The 24,612-nt window shown below is 43.2% G+C and overlaps 1 protein-coding gene across 1 annotated transcript in view; it reads right to left on the reverse strand.

Annotated features, from left to right (window-relative positions):
- ccdc77 (coiled-coil domain containing 77) overlaps positions 1-24,612 on the reverse strand; it is a gene marked incomplete at its 5' end in the record, with an annotated part of 59,064 nt that overhangs the window by 18,855 nt on the left and 15,597 nt on the right. Inside the window, 5 exons of the mRNA XM_084334503.1 lie at positions 1,527-1,614; positions 2,689-2,788; positions 4,578-4,720; positions 13,610-13,862; positions 16,238-16,278. Of these exons, the coding sequence (XP_084190629.1) occupies positions 1,527-1,614; positions 2,689-2,788; positions 4,578-4,720; positions 13,610-13,862; positions 16,238-16,278 (625 nt within the window). The remainder of the gene's footprint in view (positions 1-1,526; positions 1,615-2,688; positions 2,789-4,577; positions 4,721-13,609; positions 13,863-16,237; positions 16,279-24,612) is intronic.

Consider the following 24,612-nt stretch of genomic DNA (forward strand, 5'->3'; position numbering starts at 1 on the left):
TAGCACCAACCCGGCCAAACCCTTTTTTATACACATGATCTCAAGATGGTGCTGAATGAGCTCAGTGGCAATTTTTCCTGTCTGGTAATTTTTTACATTCTCCTTTGGTTCATTGCAATTTACTCAAGCCTAGTAACAGACACAATATTTCGGACACTGGGAATACATGACTCCCTAGACACCAAGAACATGCAAATAGGGCTCGTGTTAAATGCAGGGGAATGCAGTCTTTACAACGCTGGTGTCAAAGTGAGTCATACGTTTTATTAGTCTGCTCCAACCATAACAGCCATCCAACCATAACAGCCATCCAACCATAACAGCAATCCAACCATGACAGCCATCCAACCATGACAGCAAGAGCCTTTGATTCACATCTTTTTTATTTATTTTTTTACAGTCAACAAGTAAGATATGATAATGTAATAGACACTATCTAAGATTCATCAGTTGGAGTTGACTGGCTGACTACCAATGACGCACATAGAATATTGCCCCACTAAGCCCCTTTACCTTTAACTCATTCAGCGCCGGGGATTAGCCATCGCCCTGTGGTCGCATTGCCACACGTTAAAATATAGGACTGAGTCATCTTGTTTGTAGAGCTATAACTATATTATAGCTATGGCCCATTTGACATGACCTATCTATCGTTCAATATGTGAGAAAGAATACATTTTTCCATCCATATGTTCCTATAAGTATGGTTTTAGAGCGGTCTAGGGTAATTCATGAAATTCTGAGTTAAAGCCCTATATGTCGATTCCACTATAGACGTTGCCATGTCTTGCCTGTACACGCTATTATCCCAAAATCAAATCTATATCATATAGCTATTATGTCCCATCATGAATGCATGAACGGGGGGGGGGGGGGGGGGGGGGGGGGCGGCGTTTCTGATTATTTGATTGTCAGTAACGGCATTCGCATTGAACACTAAAAACTGTTATCAGCCCCGATCGGTATGAAAGCATTGCAGGATCAAGCAAAAATTGACGTCAAATCGTCCTTACCTGTGGCCAGGAGTATTCCAAAAATAATATTCCAATTGTTTGATCGCCATCTGGTATATCCAATGTCCATTTCGTCGACGGCATAATCCACCACAACCACAACATATGGATCGGAGATATTTGACGCGCTTCGATGGAACCGGCAGAACGGCTGCCCTCGCCCGACAAGGAAACATGAAAACGGAGACCTGGGGCCGTCCCACAGAGAAAGATACAAGGGTAAAAAGGGTGCTCGATACCGCCGTCTAGCGTGATGTGGCCGGTATTGCACTTTTACATTCTCATGAGGATTCCCCATGTTAACCCCAGAGTCCGTGTGCCTATAATGAATAGAAATATAGAATAAAAGAAATAACGATCAAATAACGAGTATACTCGTTGTTGGTGTTCAACGATTGGCGCCTAATAACGAGTATACTCGTCGTTGGCAGTGAATGAGTTAAGACTGCAGTGCACTTTCTAACCAACTATGGGTGGTGTTGTTGGTTTAAGCCTGAAAGTAGTGAAATTAACCTTTACTGGATCCCGGTCTTGGTTTTGTGGGTCTGAGAGAGAGATGTTCCTGAATGTGGGGATCATACTTCTTCTGTGAGACAGTGACCTGAAATACAGCAAATACAGCAATCACATATTGGTCATTTAAACAGTCAACATCCAATATTAACAGGCATTTTTGAAAAAATTCATTAAAATGTGCTTTTTGAAACTTTGTTAACCTACTGTAAGGCAGAGTATACTAAATCAATATATTGTGATATTTAGCATGGCAATATTATACTGATACAGGGACAGCAGGTATCGATATAAAAAAAACGAAGAAGAATGTGCTTGACGATCCAATTTTGCTGCAATACAAATTGTTTTGAGGTGAACACAGAGTTCCTGGGGCTAAAATAAAGTACAGTGAAATATAGTTCCTGGGACTAAAAGAAAGTACAGTGAAATATAGTTCCTGGGGCTAAAATAAAGTACAGTGAAATATAGTTCCTGGGACTAAAAGAAAGTACAGTGAAATATAGTTCCTGGGGCTAAAATAAATCTACCCTGAAATATAGTTCCTGGGGCTAAAATAAAGTACCCTGAAATATAGTACCTGGGGCTAAAATAAAGTACCCTGAAATATAGTTCCTGGGGCTAAAATAAAGTACCCTGAAATATAGTTCCTGGGGCTAAAATAAATCTACCCTGAAATATAGTTCCTGGGGCTAAAATAAAGTACCCTGAAATATAGTTCCTGGGGCTAAAATAAAGTACCCTGAAATATAGTACCTGGGGCTAAAATAAAGTACCCTGAAATATAGTTCCTGGGGCTCAAATAAAGTACCCTGAAATATAGTTCCTGGGGCTAAAAGAAAGTACCCTGAAATATAGTTCCTGGGGCTAAAATAAAGTACCCTGAAATATAGTTCCTGGGGCTAAAAGAAAGTACCCTGAAATATAGTTCCTGGGGCTAAAATAAAGTACCCTGAAATATAGTTCCTGGGGCTAAAATAAAGTACCCTGAAATATAGTTCCTGGGGCTAAAAGAAAGTACTCTGAAATATAGTTCCTGGTGGGACTAAAAGTTCAGGGTGATGTCGGTGGAAACGCAGCTCTGCAGTTCCATTTGAAACCTGTGGTGGTGGTGGGACTACCCATTAGTGTGGATTACAGATCGGGCCTTTAATCCATCTACCTTATGCGGAGGGTCTCTGTGGAAGTATGTGATCTCCCCGGCGTCGGGCCCCACCGGCGCCGACAAGAGGTGCTGGATCTTCTTCCTGTCCTCCAGCTCTCTAGTGAGACAAAAACACGTACAGTTGAACAGGAAGGTGTGAATCCAGTGTTTTTGAAGGTGCTCTTTGGATATAGGGGAGCCAGTTGAAAAAACAAAGAAGTTCCAGACACTCTTCGTGTATAAAAAAGCTTTAATAATTCGCTTAGTTCATTTTTAGAACAATAAAAAAAAAAAAACATGTTTCGGCCTCAATCGGCCTTCTCCATGCCATGGAACTTTTCTTTGTTTTTTCAACGTACAGTTGATCTTTGATTTGACCAAAAAATAAAATAAATAAAATAAAATACTAAATAAAATACAAATACAAATACAAATAAAATAAAATATATCTTCCTAGACATGGAAGCAATTGTCAACATAGCTCAAGACAAATGGTTTTGTTCGAGAAGGGACAGAAAGAAGCAAAGCTTATCTGGTCCTGCCCCTTCCTTACAATATCATATTAATATGTAATAAGTTATCTATCAATATCAAAAATAATATACCTATCCACTACAGCAAAAGATAAATAAATAAATACTAGTTGACATTATTTTCAAGCTCCTCTAATTTATATTTGTCCAATCATTCCTGTTTATATCTACATTTAAACATTTCAATAGTACTTGTTTTTATTGCTACATCAAGGCCATTCCAAATGGATACCCCACAAACTGAGATGCACTTGCTTTTGAGAGTAGTACGGACAATAGGTTGTTTTAAATTCAATTACCCTTTTAAGATTAAGATTATAACCCCCATCTCTGCCCATGAAAATTTTTTGTATGTTGCCCGGGACTATATTTTTTTGTGTTACTTTAAACATTAATTGGCGCCTTCCTGTATCAGAAACACACAGCGGAGCAGGGAGAACGAACAGGTAGGGCTGTCCCAGAAGCCTGTTTTTGGGCTTCAAACTTCGTCAGGGTTTTTCGAACGCACGTTCAAACCTTCGTTTTTAATAATAATTTTAAAATAATTTAAAAAAAATTATATATCAAAAAAGTGTTTATTTAGGGCGGCTGGGTGGCGCAGCGGACATTGCGCTCGTCACCAACGCAAGAGACACCGGGTTCGAATCCGGCTGTCGGCGTTGCCTCCGGCTTGGGCCGGCCGTCATACTAACTCAATTGGCAGAGTTAGCGGGTGGGAAGTCAATGGGTTGTAATCTGGACGTTGTAAACAGCGACTCCTACAGGTCGGTCAGGGCGCCTGCACAGCAAAGCCAGGAAAATGGCGGGGGCAGTGTGACCCTCCTACACGTTACTCCTCGCCAAATGAGAGTCCGCGCTGGCAGGTGAAAAGATGTGACTGGCTGCCTCCACATGTATCGGAGGGGACATGTGATGCAAGGCTTCTATCCTCCCTACAACCGGCCAGTGGGGGGCATATGCGAGCAACGATCAGGACAGGGGAGGGAGAATTGGCACAAGAGGTAAATTGGGATGGGGAGAAAAATCACAGAAAAGGGAGAAAATTTGAATAAAGTGATTAATCTGATTAAATTAGTATATATATTTTTTTATTAAATCAACTTTCTTGAATATCAGCTTTAATACTATAATATTAGTGTAGCCTAATCTTTATCTGCAACTGTGAAGAAAACCCCCATTGGTTTAAACAGAATGAATAGACACATACAAAATATATATATATAAAAACTATTTTTTTTTTTATAAAAAATAAAAAATTCAAATGTTGATTTAAGAATTCGAATGCCAACGTAACGAACGAAGGTCCGAACATTCAAACGTTTTGGGCTCAGCCCTACGAAACAGGAGCACATCTGCCGGGGAACAACAAGCCACCTGATCTTGAGCCGGTCGTTCTCTGCATGGAGCCGCAGGGACTGCTCCCTCTCCTGGAAGAGGTAGACCTGCATGTCGCCCAGCGCCTTCTGCAGCTCCGCAATCTCCCCCTCGCGCTGTCGCACCTCCCACTGCAGCTTGTGCTGGGAGGGAAGGGAGGGAGAGAGAGAGAGAGAGAGAGAGAGGACTTTGGTTTAGTCTCAAGTCTTTCTTTGCTTTTAACCTTTATTTAAAGGAAAACTCCAACATTTTGGGAAATTAGCTTACCGTCTTCTCCAGAGAGAGAGACAAGAAGATAGATACCAGTTTCCTCTCTGTGCGTTCAGTATAAAGCTATCTGGCTGCATGTTAGCCTAGCTTAGCACAATGAATGGAAGCGGACATGACCGGATAGCCTTCGGGAGAGGTGTTAGTTGGACAATGGCTAGGCTACCCGGTCATGTCCGCTTCCATTCATTGTGCTAAGCTAGGCACAATCATGGAGCCAGATAGCTTAGTTTCTACTGAACGCACAGAGAGGAGACTGGTATCCATCTTCTTGTCTCTCTCTGGAGAAGACGGTAAGCTAATTTCCCAAAATGTTGGAGTTTTCCTTTAACCCGAACAAATTCTTATTTTCAGTGAAAAAAGATCCCCTCGAAAGGGTAACAGGGAAAGGGGACACAAAAATAAATAGAAGAGACAGATGGTACAAACATCACAAAATAATTAAAACACACATCAAACAAAGAACCAAATGAAATGACATACATGATACATACATGAAGCAGAACAGTCAAATCACAGTCAAAAGGCTGTGTGACAGTTGCAGGCGTGTAATATATAGAGAGGCGAGGGGGAATCAACATGTGCAACAAAATGCATATACGTGGGCGGCTAAGTGGCGCAGTGGGCAAGGCGCTCGCCACTAATGCAGGAGATGCTGGGTTCGAGCCCAGCTCTCGCCGTTGCTACCGGCTTGGCCGGTCGTCATACTAACACAATTGGCAGTGTTAGAGGGTGGGAAAGCTGGTGGGTGGGGATTGGACGTTGTGGACAGCGACTCCTACAGGTCGGTTGGTGCGCCTGTACAGCAGAAACAGGAAGTATTGGGGGCAGCGTGAGCCTCCCACGCGTTACTCCTCGCCACTGAGAGTTCGAGCTGCTGCGGTGAAAAGATGCGACGGCTGCCTGCTCGTGTACCGGAGGGGACACGTGATGCAAGGCTTGGTCCTCACTGCAGCCGACCAGTGGGAGGCATAGTCTAGCAACGTTCGAGACAGGGGAGGGGAGAATTGAAGGGAGAATTGGCGAGGCGAAATTGGGATGGGAGAAAAAATATATAGAAAAATAAGGAGAAAAATTGGATTTAAAAAAAAAAATGCATATATGTTTTAGTCACATTTGAGTCATTTTAATTATCGTCAGTTAGTCTAGTATTAGTCGACGAGTCTTTGTCATGTTTTATTTAGATGGATTGGGAGAGGTTTTAGTCAAATGCATTTTGGTTCATTGTTTTAAATTAAATCCTTACAGTGACCTTTCATCAAGCGCACAAATGATTCTCTCTTTAGTTCACTCTAAAGTTTTCTTCTGAAGAACATCCAACTAGAGTCTGAACCAGGGTTGGGTCGGTCTCGGGTGTACAGGCTTAATTAAACTGGTTTTATTTTAATGATTTTAATTTTAAACCGGCATTTGTCATTATGAGACATTATGAAAAGGTCAGATCGGTGCGTCCCTAGTGACTGGTTGTGGGGGCGCTGCAGGGCTTTTCCTCAACAATGGTCCAGGGGTGCAGCACCATGACGACACTGTGCCAGCGCTGCCATTAACACAAGAAAACAGGTTGGAACCTTGCATGGTTGCCTCCGCCGTTGGTGTGTTATTAATGGTAAATGGTGCATTTATATAACTCACTCACACCGATGGCGGAGCCAACCATGCAAGGAGCCAACCTGCTCACCAGGAGCAATTAGGGGTTAAGTGTCTTGCTCAAGGACACTTCAACACGCTGCCCGGGAGGAGCGGGAATCGAACCGGGAACCTCCGGATTCCCAGATGACTGCTCTACCTACCGAGCCACTGTTGCCTCCTAATGGGTCAAATGTGAGCAACAAATTGTAAAGCACTTTGGATAAAAGCGCTACAGTATATAGATGCAGTCCATTCATTTAGCTCAACGCTTTTTATCCAAAGCGACTTACAAGTTGTGAACAACAAGTCATCAGGAAGGAGAGGTACAACTCTGGCAGCTGAAGGTCAGTGATATTGTTCGTCAAACAGTGTTGAACTTGAGTGTTACAGTCTGAGTGTATAGTAGTAGACATATTAGCATAGTAGGTATTAATATATGCCAGGTAGATTACTTAGTAGCAAAGTGCATAATAGTAAAGGTTAGTATTTATTTTTCTTCCTCTTAATTTCAGATATTGATTGAAGAAGTGCGTTTTTAGTCGACAGTGGAAAATTGGGAAGGTTTCTGTCCTGACTCTGATGGTTTCAGCTGTCCTGACTGTGATGGTTTCAGCTGTCCTGACTGTCGATGGTTTCAGCCGTCTGTCCTGACTGTGGTGGTTTCAGCTGTCCTGACTGTGGTGGTTTCAGCTGTCTGTCCTGACTGTGATGGTTTCAGCTGTCTGTCCTGACTGTGGTGGTTTTCAGCTGTCCTGACTGTAGTGGTTTCAGCTGTCTGTCCTGACTGTGGTGGTTTCATCTGTCCTGACTGATGGTTTCAGCTGTCCTGACTGTGATGGTTTCAGCTGTCTGTCCTGACTGTGATGGTTTCAGCTGTCCTGACTGTCGATGGTTTCAGCCGTCTGTCCTGACTGTGGTGGTTTCAGCTGTCCTGACTGTGGTGGTTTCAGCTGTCTGTCCTGACTGTGATGGTTTCAGCTGTCTGTCCTGACTGTGGTGGTTTTCAGCTGTCCTGACTGTAGTGGTTTCAGCTGTCTGTCCTGACTGTGGTGGTTTCATCTGTCCTGACTGATGGTTTCAGCTGTCCTGACTGTGATGGTTTCAGCTGTCTGTCCTGACTGTGATGGTTTCAGCTGTCCTGACTGTCGATGGTTTCAGCCGTCTGTCCTGACTGTGGTGGTTTCAGCTGTCCTGACTGTGGTGGTTTCAGCTGTCTGTCCTGACTGTGATGGTTTCAGCTGTCTGTCCTGACTGTGGTGGTTTTCAGCTGTCCTGACTGTAGTGGTTTCAGCTGTCTGTCCTGACTGTGGTGGTTTCATCTGTCCTGACTGATGGTTTCAGCTGTCCTGACTGTGATGGTTTCAGCTGTCTGTCCTGGCTGTGGTGGTTTCATCTGTCCTGACTGTGGTGGTTTCAGCTGTCTGTCCTGACTGTGGTGGTTTCAGCTGTCCTGACTGTGATGGTTTCAGCTGTCTGTCCTGACTGTGGTGGTTTCAGCTGTCCTGACTGTGGTGGTTTCAGCTGTCTGTCCTGACTGTGGTGGTTTCAGCTGTCTGTCCTGACTGATGGTGGTTTCAGCGGTCTGTCCGGACTGTGATGGGAAGTTTGTTCCACCATTGTGGACGTTGTGTTCAATGTTAAACTATTGTGCAACCTTACACACTTATATTAATAACGTATTTGGAACCTGCCCACCTCCAGACCACCCCTAGTTGGACTGAAAATGGGGAAAGCCCTGCTACACTCTCATTCATGGCATCACTCGGAAGCGGCTGAGTCATGAGTGACACCTAGTGGTGAAATGTGGTATTACCGGTCCAGTCCAGAATTTGGCTTGATATCAAACCAGTTTTAAATGTTTTACATCGCCCCAACCCTAGTCTAAAACTGCATGCATTTAATGATACAGCGTGAAGGAAGGCTCCATAATGTGTAGGATGGCTGACGTGTGTAGAGCAGTGAGCTGAGCTAGAATAGTTTGTCTGGTGTAATAATAATACATCAAATTTGTATAGCGAGGGCGGCTACGTGGCGTAGTGGGCAAGGCGCTCGCCGCGAATGCGGAGACGCTGGGCTTGCCTGTTCGATCCCAGCGCTCCACATTGCTTTCAGTTTAGCTGGTCGTCCGTACTAATACACATTGGCCGTATTAGGGGGTGGGAAACTGATGGGTGGGGATCGGGCGTTGTGGACAGCGACTCCTACAGGTCGGTTGGTGCGCCTGCGCAGTAGAATCAGGAAGTGTCGGGGGCAGCGTGAGCCTCCCACTCGTTACTCCTCACCACTGAGAGATCGAGCTGCGCAGGTGAAAAGATGCGACTGCTGTTACCTCAAGTACCGGAGGGGACTTGTGCTATGTATGACTTAGTCCACATTGCAGCCGGCTTGTGGGAGGCAAGAAACAGCGTTCGTGACAGGGGAGGGTTGAATTGGATGATACGAAATTGGGATGGGAGAAAATATAGAAAATGGGAGAAAAAGTGGATAAAAAAAAATTTGTATAGCGCTTTCCCTAATGCTCAAAGACACTTTAAATGGATTTTTTTTTATCACAGGGTTTTTGCACTTGCTGAATATTTAGAGAAAGCTTGGGATAAACGCACGAAAATAACATATATTATGTGATGTATTTTTGCCTCTGATGGTGTAGCTTAGAAACCATGGGAAGTGATTGTTATGTTCAATTGTTGTTTTTGGTGTCTTATAATCCCGTAAGGGATGGGTCGTCGGACATGACACGAAAATAAAATTGTATTCATTCATTCATTCTTTACAGAACAAAAATGTGTAATGCCCTCAAGAAGCTGTTCTATCAGTCATATCTGCCCCCAAGAAGCTGTTCTATCCAGTCATATCTGCCCTCAAGAAGCTGTTCTATCAGTCATATCTGCCCTCAAGAAGCTGTTCTATCCAGTCATATCTGCCCTCAAGAAGCTGTTCTATCAGTCATATCTGCCCCAAGAAGATGTTCTATCAGTCATATCTGCCCTCAAGAAGCTGTTCTATCAGTCATATCTGCCCTCAAGAAGCTGTTCTATCCAGTCATATCTGCCCTCAAGAAGCTGTTCTATCAGTCATATCTGCCCTCAAGAAGCTGTTCTATCCAGTCATATCTGCCCTCAAGAAGCTGTTCTATCCAGTCATATCTGCCCCCAAGAAGCTGTTCTATCCAGTCATATCTGCCCCAAGAAGCTGTTCTATCAGTCATATCTGCCCTCAAGAAGCTGTTCTATCCAGTCATATCTGCCCTCAAGAAGCTGTTCTATCCAGTCATATCTGCCCCCAAGAAGCTGTTCTATCCAGTCATATCTGCCCCAAGAAGCTGTTCTATCCAGTCATATCTGCCCTCAAGAAGCTGTTCTATCCAGTCATATCTGCCCCCAAGAAGCTGTTCTATCCAGTCATATCTGCCCCAAGAAGCTGTTCTATCAGTCATATCTGCCCCCAAGAAGCTGTTCTATCAGTCATATCTGTCTTCAAGAAGCTGTTCTATCCAGTCATATCTGCCCCAAGAAGCTGTTCCATCAGTCATATCTGTCTTCAAGAAGCTGTTCTATCCAGTCATATCTGCCCTCAAGAAGCTGTTCTATCCAGTCATATCTGCCCCAAGAAGCTGTTCTATCCAGTCATATCTGCCCTCAAGAAGCTGTTCTATCAGTCATATCTGCCCTCAAGAAGCTGTTCTATCCAGTCATATCTGCCCTCAAGAAGCTGTTCTATCGTCATATCTGCCCCCAAGAAGCTGTTCTATCAGTCATATCTGCCCTCAAGAAGCTGTTCTTTTTTTTATCTACTTTTTCTTTTCCTTTTTCTGTGATTTTTCTCCCCATCCCAATTTACCTCTTGTGCCAATTCTCCCTCCCCTGTCCTGATCGTTGCTCGCATATGCCCCCCTCTGGCCGGTTGTAGGGAGGATAGAAGCCTTGCATCACGTCATGTCCCCTCCGATACAGCCAGTCACATCTTTTCACCTGCCAGCGCGGACTCTCATTGGCGAGGTGTAACGTGTGGGAGGCTCACACTACCCCCCCAATTTCTTTTTGCCGCGCAGGCGCCCCAACCGACCTGTAGGAGTCGCTGTTCACAACGTCCAGACTACCACCCTTCGACTTCCCACCCGCTAACTCTGCCAATTGAGTTAGTATGACGGCCGGCCCAAGCCGGAGGCAACGCCGACAGCCGGATTCAAACCTGGTGTCTCTTGCGTTGGTGACGAGCGCAATGTCCGCTGCGCCACCCAGCCGCCCTCACAAGAAGCTGTTCTATCCAGTCATATACATCATCTCCCTTATGCTTCTTATAATGACTGATTCCTGAATAAATAACAGCAGGTAGCAACTGAATGAAAGACAAGATCAGTTTCACAGGTGGCATGATTATATTTACCACCAGTATTGCCTGCTATAAAGCAAATGGAAACGCTCCGGAAACGCTCTGGTCAGTGAGTGGATTCTGTCAACATACCGTGGTTGATGCCAAACCTCTTCTGGTTATACTGTACTAATCGAAACTAGTGACGACGGATGGGTTTGGATCGACCCCCCCCCCCCCCACACACACACACAAGCTCAGGAGGTAGAGCAATCGTCTGGTAATCAGGAGGTTCCCGGTTCAATTCCCACTCCTTCCCGGGCAGCGCGTCTAAGTGTCCTTGAGCAAAACTCTTAACCCCGAACTGCTCCCGATGAGCAGGTTGCATGGTCGCCTCCGCCGTCGGTGTGTGAATGAAAAAAAAGTCTAAGCTATTTTCAACGTTTTGGCATTTTTTTTTATTTATTTTTTTACCATGGTTTGTTTGGTTATTATTGTATTGTGTTTTGTTTGTTTTGAAAAAAAAAGGAAAATAAAAAAGCTTAAAAATAAATATATATACATTTTTTTTTGAATTTCTCCCTACAAGTTCGAATCTCGTGTTTTTATGTAAATTCGAATTTAAATTCTAAATTCGAAAATAATGTGCCAGCCCTAGTACAGACAGGTTGGTGCTTTACCTGCTCCTCTGTGCTACAGACTACAGACTGGTGCTTTACCTGGTCAAGTTTCTTTATTAGTTGTCATATAGAAATACAGAATACTTTTATATGAAATGCTTCTTTCCATTTTGCTCCTGAGATTGTGCTAGATAAAATGAGAAGTATAAAACGTATAATATAAGTATAGAATAGAAAGTCAAGTACGTAAACAAGTGTAAACAACAACAAACATTTTCAATATACATATATACAGTGCAGGGCCCTGTTTCTTGTACGTGGTTCAACTAAGTCGATCAAGATGTCATTATCCAGCTTCAGTTAACCCGATGTTTGAAGCCGGGATTTTCCTGTTCCACGAAGGTGGATTCAGTCTCGTTAACTCAAGCCAGACTTGCGACTCAGGCTAAATGCGCGCGGCCGCTTTAGGTGAAAAGCCAGCACGTATCGATGGCAGAGATCCTGATTCTCTAACGGCATTGATTGATTAATTGATTTAAGACTTTATTGACAGATTGCAATACGGCTCAATCGCCTCGCCGACAAGTTAAATGCGTTATCTATAGGCTAATTTTAAGTCCCTCATTACCTCAATCAATCAGATTATATTTCTTTAAACTTGCCTGCTGGATTGAATAATCAAATGAGATCTTGCTAGCGAAAATAATTAGTTAACTGTTATACAGAATTACGATACGGCTCTCTTACCCATTGATTGATGTATAGTCAATCTTTAACTTATCTCCAATGTGGTCTAACGGGTTGTTCTTTTGACTTTCACACAGACGACCGGGGTTCGAGACCCTAGTCGTCTCCTTCTTTTTGCAATATAGGAATAATTCAATTTGGTGCACGTTGAGAGCTATATAAAGAATGACATCCTCAATGCATGTAGATTTATAATATTTTAACTTAAAACCAGGCTACTTTGGCGTATAATCATTAATATTATATTCAAAAAAATCATATTGGAAACACCGGGTTTTGAACCCCGGTCGCTGGGTTGGCAGGCTTGAGCACTACCGCTGCACCACTGTGCCAGATGGGATAAATGCATTGTTTATACATTAATGAACGAGAGACCCGTGTTTAGAATATCCTTTGTTTTGAATGAAGTTTATCTCTTTATCCTCATTCATTAATGTGACGTCAACGGCTCATTCAATTTCTCAAATCCGTCAAACATCGCATCTCATCAGACATCTTAATCCCAGTTACAATTAAAATAACCACATAATGTGTACATCGCACGAGCGAGCGCCACCGTCGCCACGGTATATATAACGTGCATTATTTAGGACAAAGTGAATTTAGTATCAGCATTTTGGGTCTATTTTACATTTCAAAAGCCCCCTCTGGAAGAATGGAGCACAAAAACGTAATTCAGAATGGTATAATGCAGATCGTAGACTGTGGGAATAGTTTCAGGAAACGGGCTGTCACTTCTTTGCGGGGGCGTGGCTGTGCTTCATCCGGCTAACTTGAACTTAAACTCTGCTTTCGACCAGGCTCAAACTTTTGGATCTGTTGTCATGGTGATTTGGAAAATCCACGTACAGGGAACCGGAAAGTCCGGCTAACTCAGTTATCCAGTTAAAGTTATCCGGCTAACTCAGTTATCCAGGTACAAGAAACAGGGCCCAGAGTAGAGAAAGGTAACAGAGTTCCCATGATATACAGTACAACTTAGCTTGTGGTGCCACCTTGTGGTGGTGAGGTGCAATGAGGTATGAGTTGAGTTGTGCAAATCTCAACAACAAAAAAATATACAAATATACCAATAAATATAAAGTGTGTTAAAGTGTCTAAAGTGGGTAAAGTGGGTGCTACAGTGAGTTGTTTATTAAAGTGAGTGTGTGCGTGTGGATGTGTGTGCTGTGAGTGTATTTGAGGGTTGGTTACATAGTGTTATTTTCCTCTGTGCTACGTACAGACTACAGACTGGTGCTTTAGTACCTGCTCCTCTGTGCTACAGACTACAGACTGGTGCTTTAGTACCTGCTCCTCTGTGCTACAGACTACAGACTGGTGCTTTAGTACCTGCTCCTCTGTACTACAGACTACAGACTGGTGCTTTAGTACCTGCTCCCCTGTGCTACAGACTACAGACTGGTGCTTTAGTACCTGGTCCTCTGTGCTACAGACTACAGACTAGTGCTTTAGTACCTGGTCGTCCGTGATGCCCTTGTACTTCTCCAGCGTCTCCAGCAGCTCCTCGTGCTCCCCGTCAAACTGGACGATCTTCTGCCTGTAGAACTCCAGCAGCTCCCTGGTGGGCCTCAGTTGGGCCAGGCGCTCGCTGATGGGCGGCAGGGGAGAGTCCGGCTCCTGACGCGGGGTGCCACCACCGCCGCCACCACCACCACCGCCGCCACCACCACCACCACCACCACCACCACCACCACCGCCACCCGTACTCCTGGGAGAGGAGGGTGTCAGCGTGGGATGAAACACATCATCAGAGAGGGAGAGAACAACAGACTAGGAACACAAGGTAGGAGTAGCCCTTAATCCATACAGGGCCTAAAAGAAAAAATGGTTCGTTTCCGGTTGCCGACCGACCCTGCCGATTTAGGTGCGACCCAATTTATTTTATGAGTTTTAAAAAAAAAATTTTTTTTTAAATTTTACAATAAAGTTTCATGGACATCTTAGTCAAACCTTTAGTATTATGGATATTAAACTGTAAAACATGCTGGCAGAGTACATGCATCCATGTTGTTGTGAACATTTTAATTAAATAAAGAAATTCCCTATCCATAGTCGCCGTGGGAAAGAATAAAATAAAATAAAATAAATTCCCTACCTACCCATGGCCTTAACCGACAACCAACAGGAAACAAACAATATTTTCTTTTATGCTTTTATGTTACATTAAAGGGTTTTGTTAAAGATATGGACTGGGAGTCCCATGTTACTGACCAGACACTCTATATCCGTGATGGCTGTTTACTGCAGAGCAGGAGGGACTGGGAGACCCATGTTACTGACCAGACACTCTATATCAGTGATGGCTGTTTACTGCAGAGTGGAGGGACTGGGAGACCCATGTTACTGACCAGACACTCTATATCAGTGATGACTGTTTACTGCAGAGCAGGAGGGACTGGGAGACCCATGCTACTGACCAGACACTCTATATCAGTGATGGCTGTTTACTGCAGAGTGGAGGGACTGGGAGACCCATGTTACTGACCAGACACTCTATATCAGTGATGACTGTTTACTGCAGAGCAGGAGGGACTGGGAGACCCATGCTACTGACCAGACACTCTATATCAGTGATTGCTGTTTACTGCAGAGCAGGAGGGACTGAGAGAGTAGAGACCCATGTTACTGACCAGACACTCTATATCAGTGATGGCTGTTTACTGCAGAGTGGAGGGACTGGGAGACCCATGTTACTGACCAGACACTATATCAGTGATGGCTGTTTACTGCAGAGTGGAGGGACTGGGAGACCCATGTTACTGACCAGACACTCTTTATCAGTGATGGCTGTTTACTGCAGAGTGGAGGGACTGGGAGACCCATGTTACTGACCAGACACTCTGTATCAGTGATGGCTGTTTACTGCAGAGTGGAGGGACTGGGAGACCCATGTTACTGACCAGACACTCTATATCAGTGATGACTGTTTACTGCAGAGTGGAGGGACTGGGAGACCCATGTTACTGACCAGACACTCTATATCAGTGATTGCTGTTTACTGCAGAGTGGAGGGACTGGGAGACCCATGTTACTGACCAGACACTATATATCAGTGATGACTGTTTACTGCAGAGTGGAGGGACTGGGAGACACATGTTACTGACCAGACACTCTATATCAGTGATGGCTGTTTACTGCAGAATGGAGGGACTGGGAGACCCATGTTACTGACCAGACACTCTGTATCAGTGATGGCTGTTTACTGCAGAGCAGAGGGACTGGGAGACCCATGTTTCTGACCAGACACTATATCAGTGATGACTGTTTACTGCAGAGCAGGAGGGACTGGGAGACCCATGTTACTGACCAGACACTCTATATCAGTGATGACTGTTTACTGCAGAGCAGAGGGACTGTGAGACCCATGTTACTGACCAGACACTCTATATCAGTGATGACTGTTTACTGCAGAGCAGAGGGACTGGGAGACCCATGTTACTGACCAGACACTCTATATCAGTGATGGCTGTTTACTGCAGAGTGGAGGGACTGGGAGACCCATGTTACTGACCAGACACTCTATATCAGTGATGACTGTTTACTGCAGAGTGGAGGGACTGGGAGACCCATGTTACTGACCAGACACTATATCAGTGATGGCTGTTTACTGCAGAGTGGAGGGACTGGGAGACCCATGTTACTGACCAGACACTCTATATCAGTGATGACTGTCAGAATGTAGAGCACAAAAACTAAAAAAACCACTTACAGCACCTTTAAGATAAGATAAATAGGGGATTAAACCAACATGATCAAGTTGAGAAGTACTTATGGAAATGACGGCAATTTTACTGGACGATGTCTCTAAAGCCTTTTACGCATGATCTCTACGGCAGTTTTGACGAGTAGAATTAGGCTATATATAACAAATAATGCTATTTGCTAACAAAATGTATCTGTGCTAATGTGTCGATGGGGAACATCACCCAAATTAATAATTTAAATATGCAATGTGCACGGCCCAGGAAGGTTCAATTAATATTAGCGAACATGAGCGACTCTCTCTCAATAACATGAATGAATAACATGAATGAATTCTTAAATTGGGTGTAGTTCCCCTTTAATCCCCTTGAGTAGCCTTACCTATGCGTTACGTGCTCTCTCGTTGGAGACTCCATCATGCCCTGAAATAAGAGCACAGATATGTTGTCCAAAACAATGATCATAATTTTCATATTTCAACCAACCAAATGGCAATTCTGTCTGAGGCAGTCTAGAGAGACAAATACAGCTGTTGATGACATTTCTAGGGCTGTCTTAAATACTTTGAAGCTTCGTTCGATGGCACAAGCTTCGAACATTAAAAATAAAATCGAAGTTTAAAAGAAAAAATCAAATTTTTTTTTTCAAATTTTTTTATTTTATTTTTACTTCGGTGTGTGTGTGTGTGTGTGTGTGTGTGTGTGTGTGTGTGTGTGTGCGCATGGGGCAAATACAAATACACTGGAGGAAAGTAACCCAGCTCAGCACTGCCCAAATTATATCATCACTATTGCCTGTTTGAAGGATATCATCCTCAAACACATGATATACACCACCTACACGCCTATTCTCAGTCCTTGCCCCACAATGGTGGAATGAACTACCCACCCCAGTTAGGACAGCCGAATCCCGTCCAATCTTTCGCCGTCGACTAAAGACGCACTTCTTCAACCATTATCTGAAATAAAATAAAAAAATAAAAATCTAACCCTAACTAACCTTACTGTCATGCACTTGTCCTAATAAACTAACCTACACTGTAACACGCAACACTTTGATGAACATTGTTACTCGGCTGATAGAGTTGTATCCTTCCTGATGACTTGTTGTACAGAACTTGTAAGTCGCTTTGGATAAAAGCGTCAGCTAAATGACTAAATGTAAATGTGAATGTAAATGCCTTGTAGAATTCCACACATAAGAAAGAAAGATACTGGGATGAATAAACAATAGGAAATAAAATGTAGAAATGCATGCAATACATAAATAAATATGAATCTCCATATGTGAAATAGAACATTTAGATAAGGTGCTACTGAGATGTTTTGGTGAGTTCTTTGTTTTTTTGTGGAAGTAGCCCTTCTTAAAAATGCATGAACATTCACTGATAATTGGTCTGTAGTCTACGGACCTTGTAGACTGACATAATTCTGTGCATAGTTTAGTCTACACAGGCCATATTTCAAATAATCAAAATCTTACTTCATTCATCTTAAACATTCTTGATTTGGGAGATTGGTAGTTCCCATGAAATCTGAAGTTGTTCAAACGACAACAGCGATCCACCTTGAATTAAATCACACAGCCGAGTGAAACCTTGTTGGCTGCGTCACAGTCACGAAAGGGGCTACTTAATTCATTAATCCAATCCACTTTATTTATAGAGCACATTTAAAAACAACAAAGTTTACCAAAGTGCTGTACAAGTCCCACAACATAAGATTAAAAAAAAAAAATAATATATAGTTTTTTTTTTAATTAATTAATAAATTTTATTCGAAGCTTCGAATTAAAATCGAAGCCCGAAGCTTCGATTGCCAAAAAAAAATTCGAAGGTCAGCCCTAGACATTTCAGTTCACATTCAGTGTCCCTGGTTCAGTCTGCTGAGGCTGGGTTTAGGTCATATAAATACTATTATTTATAGAGTTGGAACAGTGGATTTGATACGTCATAACAAAGTTGATCAAAGCTGATATGTGTTTTGAGCCTGAGCTCTTGTACATACTATAGCCAGCAGGTGGCAGTATAGAACAACAGAAAGCGTTTAACGTCAGTTCACAGACAACAAGCAACACACTGCAGTGGCGTTCGTTCGAAACTGCACAAAGTTATTATAAGACGATGGCCGCCACCCGATGCCTACACACAAATAACGTGAAGGAGAAAGAGCAAGGTTTCAGACACGTTACTCTTTCATTCTAAAGTGTTTGTCGCTGTTTTACGTGTATTATTTTCTTACCCTTTTGGTTAATAAACAGACGTCTCTCGGTTTGTGTCGTTCGTTGTCAAGCGTTTGAAAACCCGGAAGTGTACAACCGTCTGTAACTCTTCTTCTCCTTTGTTTGTTTTCTCGAGTGACTATAGCGTCGTTCTGTGTTGCTGTACCGCCACCTAGCGACCACTCCGTGTCCTGCACATTACAACATGCGAGTTAGTTATTTATTTCGCCTATTTTGGAAGCGTCATTATAGGAAACAAACTCATGTTGGAATATTTGTGCTTTGCCGTTGGAGTTATGGGTTTTATTTCATAAAACAGATATGTATAAATACATGTTGCTGCTACATCCTGGGCTGGTCTAGTAGTATTGATTAATGATTGATTGATTGATTGATTGATTGATTGATTGATTGATTGAACATTTTATTAACAGATTGCAGAATGGGTACAGTACAGTACAGCTCAATACATTCCCTGTCAGAGAGAGAGAGAGAGAGAGAGAGAGAGAGAGAGAGAGAGAGAGAGAGAGAGAGAGAGAGAGAGAGAGAGAGAGGACTCTCACTGATCTGAGACCAGCAGTGTCCAGAGAGCAGCGCCTGGTTCCCTGTCAGAGAGAGAGAGAGAGAGAGAGAGAGAGAGAAAGAGAGGACTCTCACTCCGACCGGTGCGCTCATTCTAACAGACATCATGGAACGTAAAGTTGCCCGAGAATTTAGGCACAAGGTAAGAGATCCCAGTGGGTATCAAGTTTATTTTTTATCGTTCATTCTCAAGTAAAACTATTTTCTTACCTCGTCGTTTTCCATCGCAGGTGTTTATTATGTCCCTGCAGCAGCTTGACAACAGGCCTGTTCTATCTAGACTGTTGTTGTTTATCCTTTCATAATAATGACACACTATCTTATTGTTGTGGCGAAACGGATTCAGTTGTATTTTATTATGAGGTATAATTCACTTTACCACCACTTCCTTATAATAAGAGGACGTCACACAGCGCACCTTACTGACCACCACCTTCTTAAATGACCAGTAAAATAGACACAGGGATGTTGTTAGGTGCCCCACTATTACCGTTTTACAGCGTACAAGTAAATGAACTAAAACATTTATAAATTGGCTTATTACCATACCTATACGTGACATCATATTATTATGTGCTACCTGTATTCGCAATTGGTTGACTGGTATTGCCTAAAGTTTAAACAACATCTTATTATAGCCTATAGATAATAACCATAGTCAAAAATAACAAAACAACGAGCTGAGCGACAAAGCAGGAATCCTGCTCAAGTTATAGCAACTGTTGTTTTGTGTCGGTGACGTCCAGACACAGGCCATAGTGTGTGAAGGCACAGTCTCCCAGGTATAATTATGGCACACAGTAAGAGATAGCAGAAGGAGGGAATATGATATGTTCAGGGTGTTTTTTTCAGCCTCGGAGCTCAAAGGGATATTGCCCATCTGTGCTGCTCGCAGGCTGCAGGATGGATCCCATACTGTCTGCAGACTACACTACACTGACAAAGGGCAGCTCTCCCATTAGATAATTTAAACTGTCAGAGATGAGCAGTGGAGCGGAATGGAGGATGGACAATTTACAACAGCAATTAGAGGAGAACAAGAAGGCTTTGTTACTACTGGACATATTTGTCATTATGTGTGTGTGTGTGTGTGTGTCTGTGTGTGTGTGTGTGTGTGTGCGTGTGTGTGCGCGTGTGTGTCTGTGTGTCTGTGTGTGTGCGTGTGTGTGTCCGTGTGTGTGTGTCTGTGTGTGCGTGCATGTGTTTAATTCTGATGTGATTTGGTGGATGCTTTTAAATCACCTTGTTTACATGAGCGCGTACATTTTCAGCAGCGGTGGGAATCAAACCTCTGACCCACGTTGCCTCTGCTGTTGATTGATTGATTGATTGAAAAGTTTATTAACAGATTGCAGAATGGGTACAGACTAGCTGGGGGGGGGTAGCTTAGGATGATTCCAAGGGCCCAGCACTGGGGGGGCCCCAAAATGTTCTCGCTCGCATTCACTGGGGGCCTACAAATACATTCTTTCATGGGGCCCAGAATCTGGAGCTACACCCCTGGGTACAGTATACAGTACAGCTCAATACATACAATTGTTAAGGGGATGCAGACCAGAGAAAGACTTTCGTCTTGTTTACATCAGGGTCCCCCATTTTCAATTCATCATAAAGCTCATCATAGAGCTCCACAGGAATAACTATAACTAGTCTTTAACTGGATTCATCAAGTGTTAGTTGAGAAAGGGATGACGTCACTCACTTGCTCACAGTGCAAAACATTCCACTGTGACATAAGATAAGATAAGATAAGATAAGATAAGATATTCCTTTATTGATCCCCTTGGGGAAATTCAGGCATCATGAGGGAGGGGAGGTACAGGTATACGCCTGAATACTTTTACCAACGGATTTCCAGTTCCGCGTTCGCGTTCTGCGCTCTGATTGGCCACTGACGTTTCTGGTCGCGCCAATCGTGTGACGGCAAGTTCTGCCACCGGTTAAGCTTATAGGCACTCTTTCGAAGTTGGTTAAGGTTAGCGTTTGTCTTAGAGCAGGGCTGCTGTTCGAGGCGCGTCACGCGATTGGCCGCAGCACATGTCACATGACCAGAAACGTCAGTGGCCAATCAGATCGCACCAGAAACGTCAGTGGCCATGCAATCAGATCGCAGAACGCGAACGCGGAACTGGAAATCCGTTGGTAAAAGAATAGACGCTACAGGTACATGGTAATAGTAGAAGACATAATACAGGTCATACAATTATAGTACAGTAGAAAAGTAGAAATGGACAGTGTAACAATATAATTAACTCTGACTATACGCATAATGAGCAAGTAGGCAGTGTAAATCAAGGTGCAGATGAGGGTCTGTATGCCCTATCAGGTATATTTGCATTACAATAAATATAGTTACAATAGAGACGCTATAATCTAAATATGTACTATGAGTAAGTAAGTATACAGTATACAGGTGCAGTATGCATAAGGCATGCGTGATTATACGTTATACGTTGTCCGTTTAGGTGGGAGTCAGACAGTCAGTGATCACTCAGACATTCCTAGTAGTTCTCGAGTTCTGCTGCCGCTAGTTCTCTGGTTCTCTGGTCCCTGCCCAGTGCCCACTGTTGTGGAGCCTGATGGCCGCTGGTATGAAGGACTGGCCAAGGCGGTTAGTTGAGTGTCGGGGGGGGTATGATTCAATATTCTATACAACACTAGTACTGATTACATTCCACGGTGACATATTCTATACACTGGTACTGATTACATTCCACGGTGACATATTCTATACACTGGTACTGATTACATTCCACGGTGACATATTCTATACACTGGTACTGATTACATTCAACTGTGACATATTCTATACAACACTAGTACTGATTACATTCCACTGTGACATATTCTACACACTAGTATTGATTACATTCCACTGTGACATATTCTATACACTAGTATTGATTACATTCCACTGTGATATATTCTATACACTAGTACTGATTACATTCCACTGTGACATATTCTATATACTAGTACTGATTACATTCCACTGTGACATATTCTATACACACTAGTACTGATTACATTCCACTGTGTCATATTCTATACACTAGTATTGATTACATTCCACTGTGACATATTCTATACACTAGTACTGGATTTATATAACAGCTTTTATCCAAAGCGTTTTACAACTTATGCCTCACATTCACTCACACATTCACACACTGACGGCAGAGATATATATATAATAATAATAATAGCTTAATTTTATATAGCGCCTTTCAAGAGACCCAAGATCGCTTTACATAGGGGGGAAAAAATAACAAAGTATAGTGGACAGACACAACATATACATATAAAGTGAGAAATTAGGGGTTAAAGGCCAAGTTGAAGAGGTGGGTTTTGAGCAGTTTTTTGAATGAGTCCAGAGTTGGGGCGGTGCAGAGTTCTGCGGGGAGGGAGTTCCAGAGGGTGGGAGCTGCCACGCTGAAAGCTCTGTCCCCGAAGATCCGCAGTCTGGTTCGGGGGATGGAGAGCTGACCAGTGTCCGTGGATCGCAGGGACCGTGACTGACTGAGTGTAGGGGTGGAGGAGGTCAGTGAGGTACTGAGGTGCCAGAGCGTGGAGGGACTTGTAGGTGAGCGGAGGGTTTTGTAGGTGATGCGGGATTTGATGGGGAGCCAGTGGAGGTGGATGAGGGTGGGAGTGATGTGCTGCCAGGGTTTGGTGTGGGTTAGAACCCTGGCAGCTGAATTTTGAACATACTGGAGCCTGTCCAGGGTTTTGCTTGGGACCCCGGACAGGACCCCATCGTAGTTTCAGTGCAGTGCTCCTTCTAAATACTCTCTCTGTTCCCAGTGTGTTGTTTTATAACCTACTAAAAGGTGATCTCACAGCATCACCCCGCCTGGTCAGTTTATGGTGCCTGGTCTGTTTATGGTGCCTGGTCTGTTTATGGTGCCAAAGTCTGCTCATAGTCACGGCTACATGACAGGCATACGTTGGTCTTGTTGGATTGAGTTCCATAGGTTTATTACAGCCATAAAACACCATATCACACACACACATAGACACCACCCTCACCACACACACACACACACAACACACACACACACACACACACACACACACACACACACACACACCACACACACACACACACACACACACACACACACACACACACACACACACACCACACACACACACACACACACACACACACACACACACACACACACACACACACACACACACACACACACACACACACACACACATAGACACCACCCTCACCACACACACACCTAGCAGAGCCTTATTGAGCTTATTATTACCAGGAAGAGGTTGAGCTCCATGTGATATAGGAATATTGTGTTGTAGGCCTACATATTTCTTGACTATAAGTTTGCATGCATGCATGCTTGTGTGTGTGTGTGTGTGTGTGTGTGTGTGTGTCTGTGTGTGTGTGTGTGTGTGTGTGTGTGTGTGCATGCATTAAGACTTCAATAAGAACACTTTCGTGTTCATGACTCAAGATGAATGTGTATGAATGTTTCGTTGGAATACTAATAGTAATATACAACGTACAAGTGATTAAACTGGATACAAATATATAAATTAGTACTACTGAGTAATAGTGCTAATCAGATGTATGTACAGAGTTGTAGTATATTAATATGTACAGTGATACAGGTATAAAGACACTATGGTAGAAAGTCTTACTGGCCAGCAGCGTAACTAGTAAGGGCTATGTACAGATATAGATATAGTATCTACAGATGTGTAAAAAAGATTATATGCAGGTACCTATGTGTACAGACAGATGTTGTGGATAGATATATACACAGTAAGAATAAATATACATATATATACGGTATACACAACATTATTGTACATGCTATCATCACAGAGTTATATGGTGTGTATAGTGTCACACACGGGTCAATTGTGACAAAAGGGAGTCCCCACGTGAAAGCAATTTTAACAATATCATTTATTTAAACCCATATCTGTACAAACAAAGAACGTGTATGTATAAGAATCGGTGATGTATGCAGTGTGTGGATGAGTGAAAAGTGAAGTGTGGTGCTGTGTGGTGTAAATAGTAGTATTCAATTCAAATATCAAAGATCAAATGGGTAGAGATCAACCTGTTCCTGGTAGATGGAAAAGCACACAGAGTGGTATCGTCGATATTCCAATGTACAGTTTTGCTTGTACAGTTGTACAGGTTCCCCCACCCCGCCTACCCAACCCCACCCCACCCACCCAACCACCTCCAATGTACAGTTCCCCCCCACCCCACCTGCCCAACCTCCTCCAATGTACAGTTTCTATGTCAAATGTATATACTCTCTTTTTTAGACTCTTTTAGTATCACAAACAGTACTGTATTTGTAAATCTGGTATGTCATAAATGTATAGATGTAGCAGTACTGTCTATCTGTATGTCATGTATGTCATATATGTTATGATGAATTGAAAATGGGGGACCCTGATGTAAACAAGACGAAAGTCTTTTTCTGGTCTGCATCCCCTTAACAATTGTGTGTATTGAGCCGTACTGTATTGTACCCATTCTGCAATCTGTTAATAAAAACGTCAATCAATCAATCAATCAATCAATCAGTGAGTTAACAATGGACACATATATGCATGCAGGCGCGTGATTACGAAACCTAGCCGCATTTCTCGGAGACGCTCTCTGATTGGCACTGACTGACGCTCTCTGATTGGCCACTGACGCGTTTGCTCAATCCGTGACGAGCTGTGTCTTTGCCCATTTCCACGTCAAACAGCCTGCAAACTACCTGGCGTTCTATCGCCCTGCTCTAAGACAAACTCTAACCTTAACCAACTTCGAAAGAGTGCCTAAGCTTAACCGTCGAAAGAACTTGCCGTCACGCTCTAAGACAAACTCTAACCTTAACCAATTTAAGCTTAACCAGTGTAGAAACAGGCGTCGGCCAATCAGAGAGCGTCTCCGAGAAATGCGGCTAGGTTTC

The sequence above is a fragment of the Notolepis coatsorum genome, assembly GCF_963971535.1.
Source record: "Notolepis coatsorum genome assembly, chromosome: 18".
NCBI classification, from domain to species: domain Eukaryota; kingdom Metazoa; phylum Chordata; class Actinopteri; order Aulopiformes; family Paralepididae; genus Notolepis; species Notolepis coatsorum.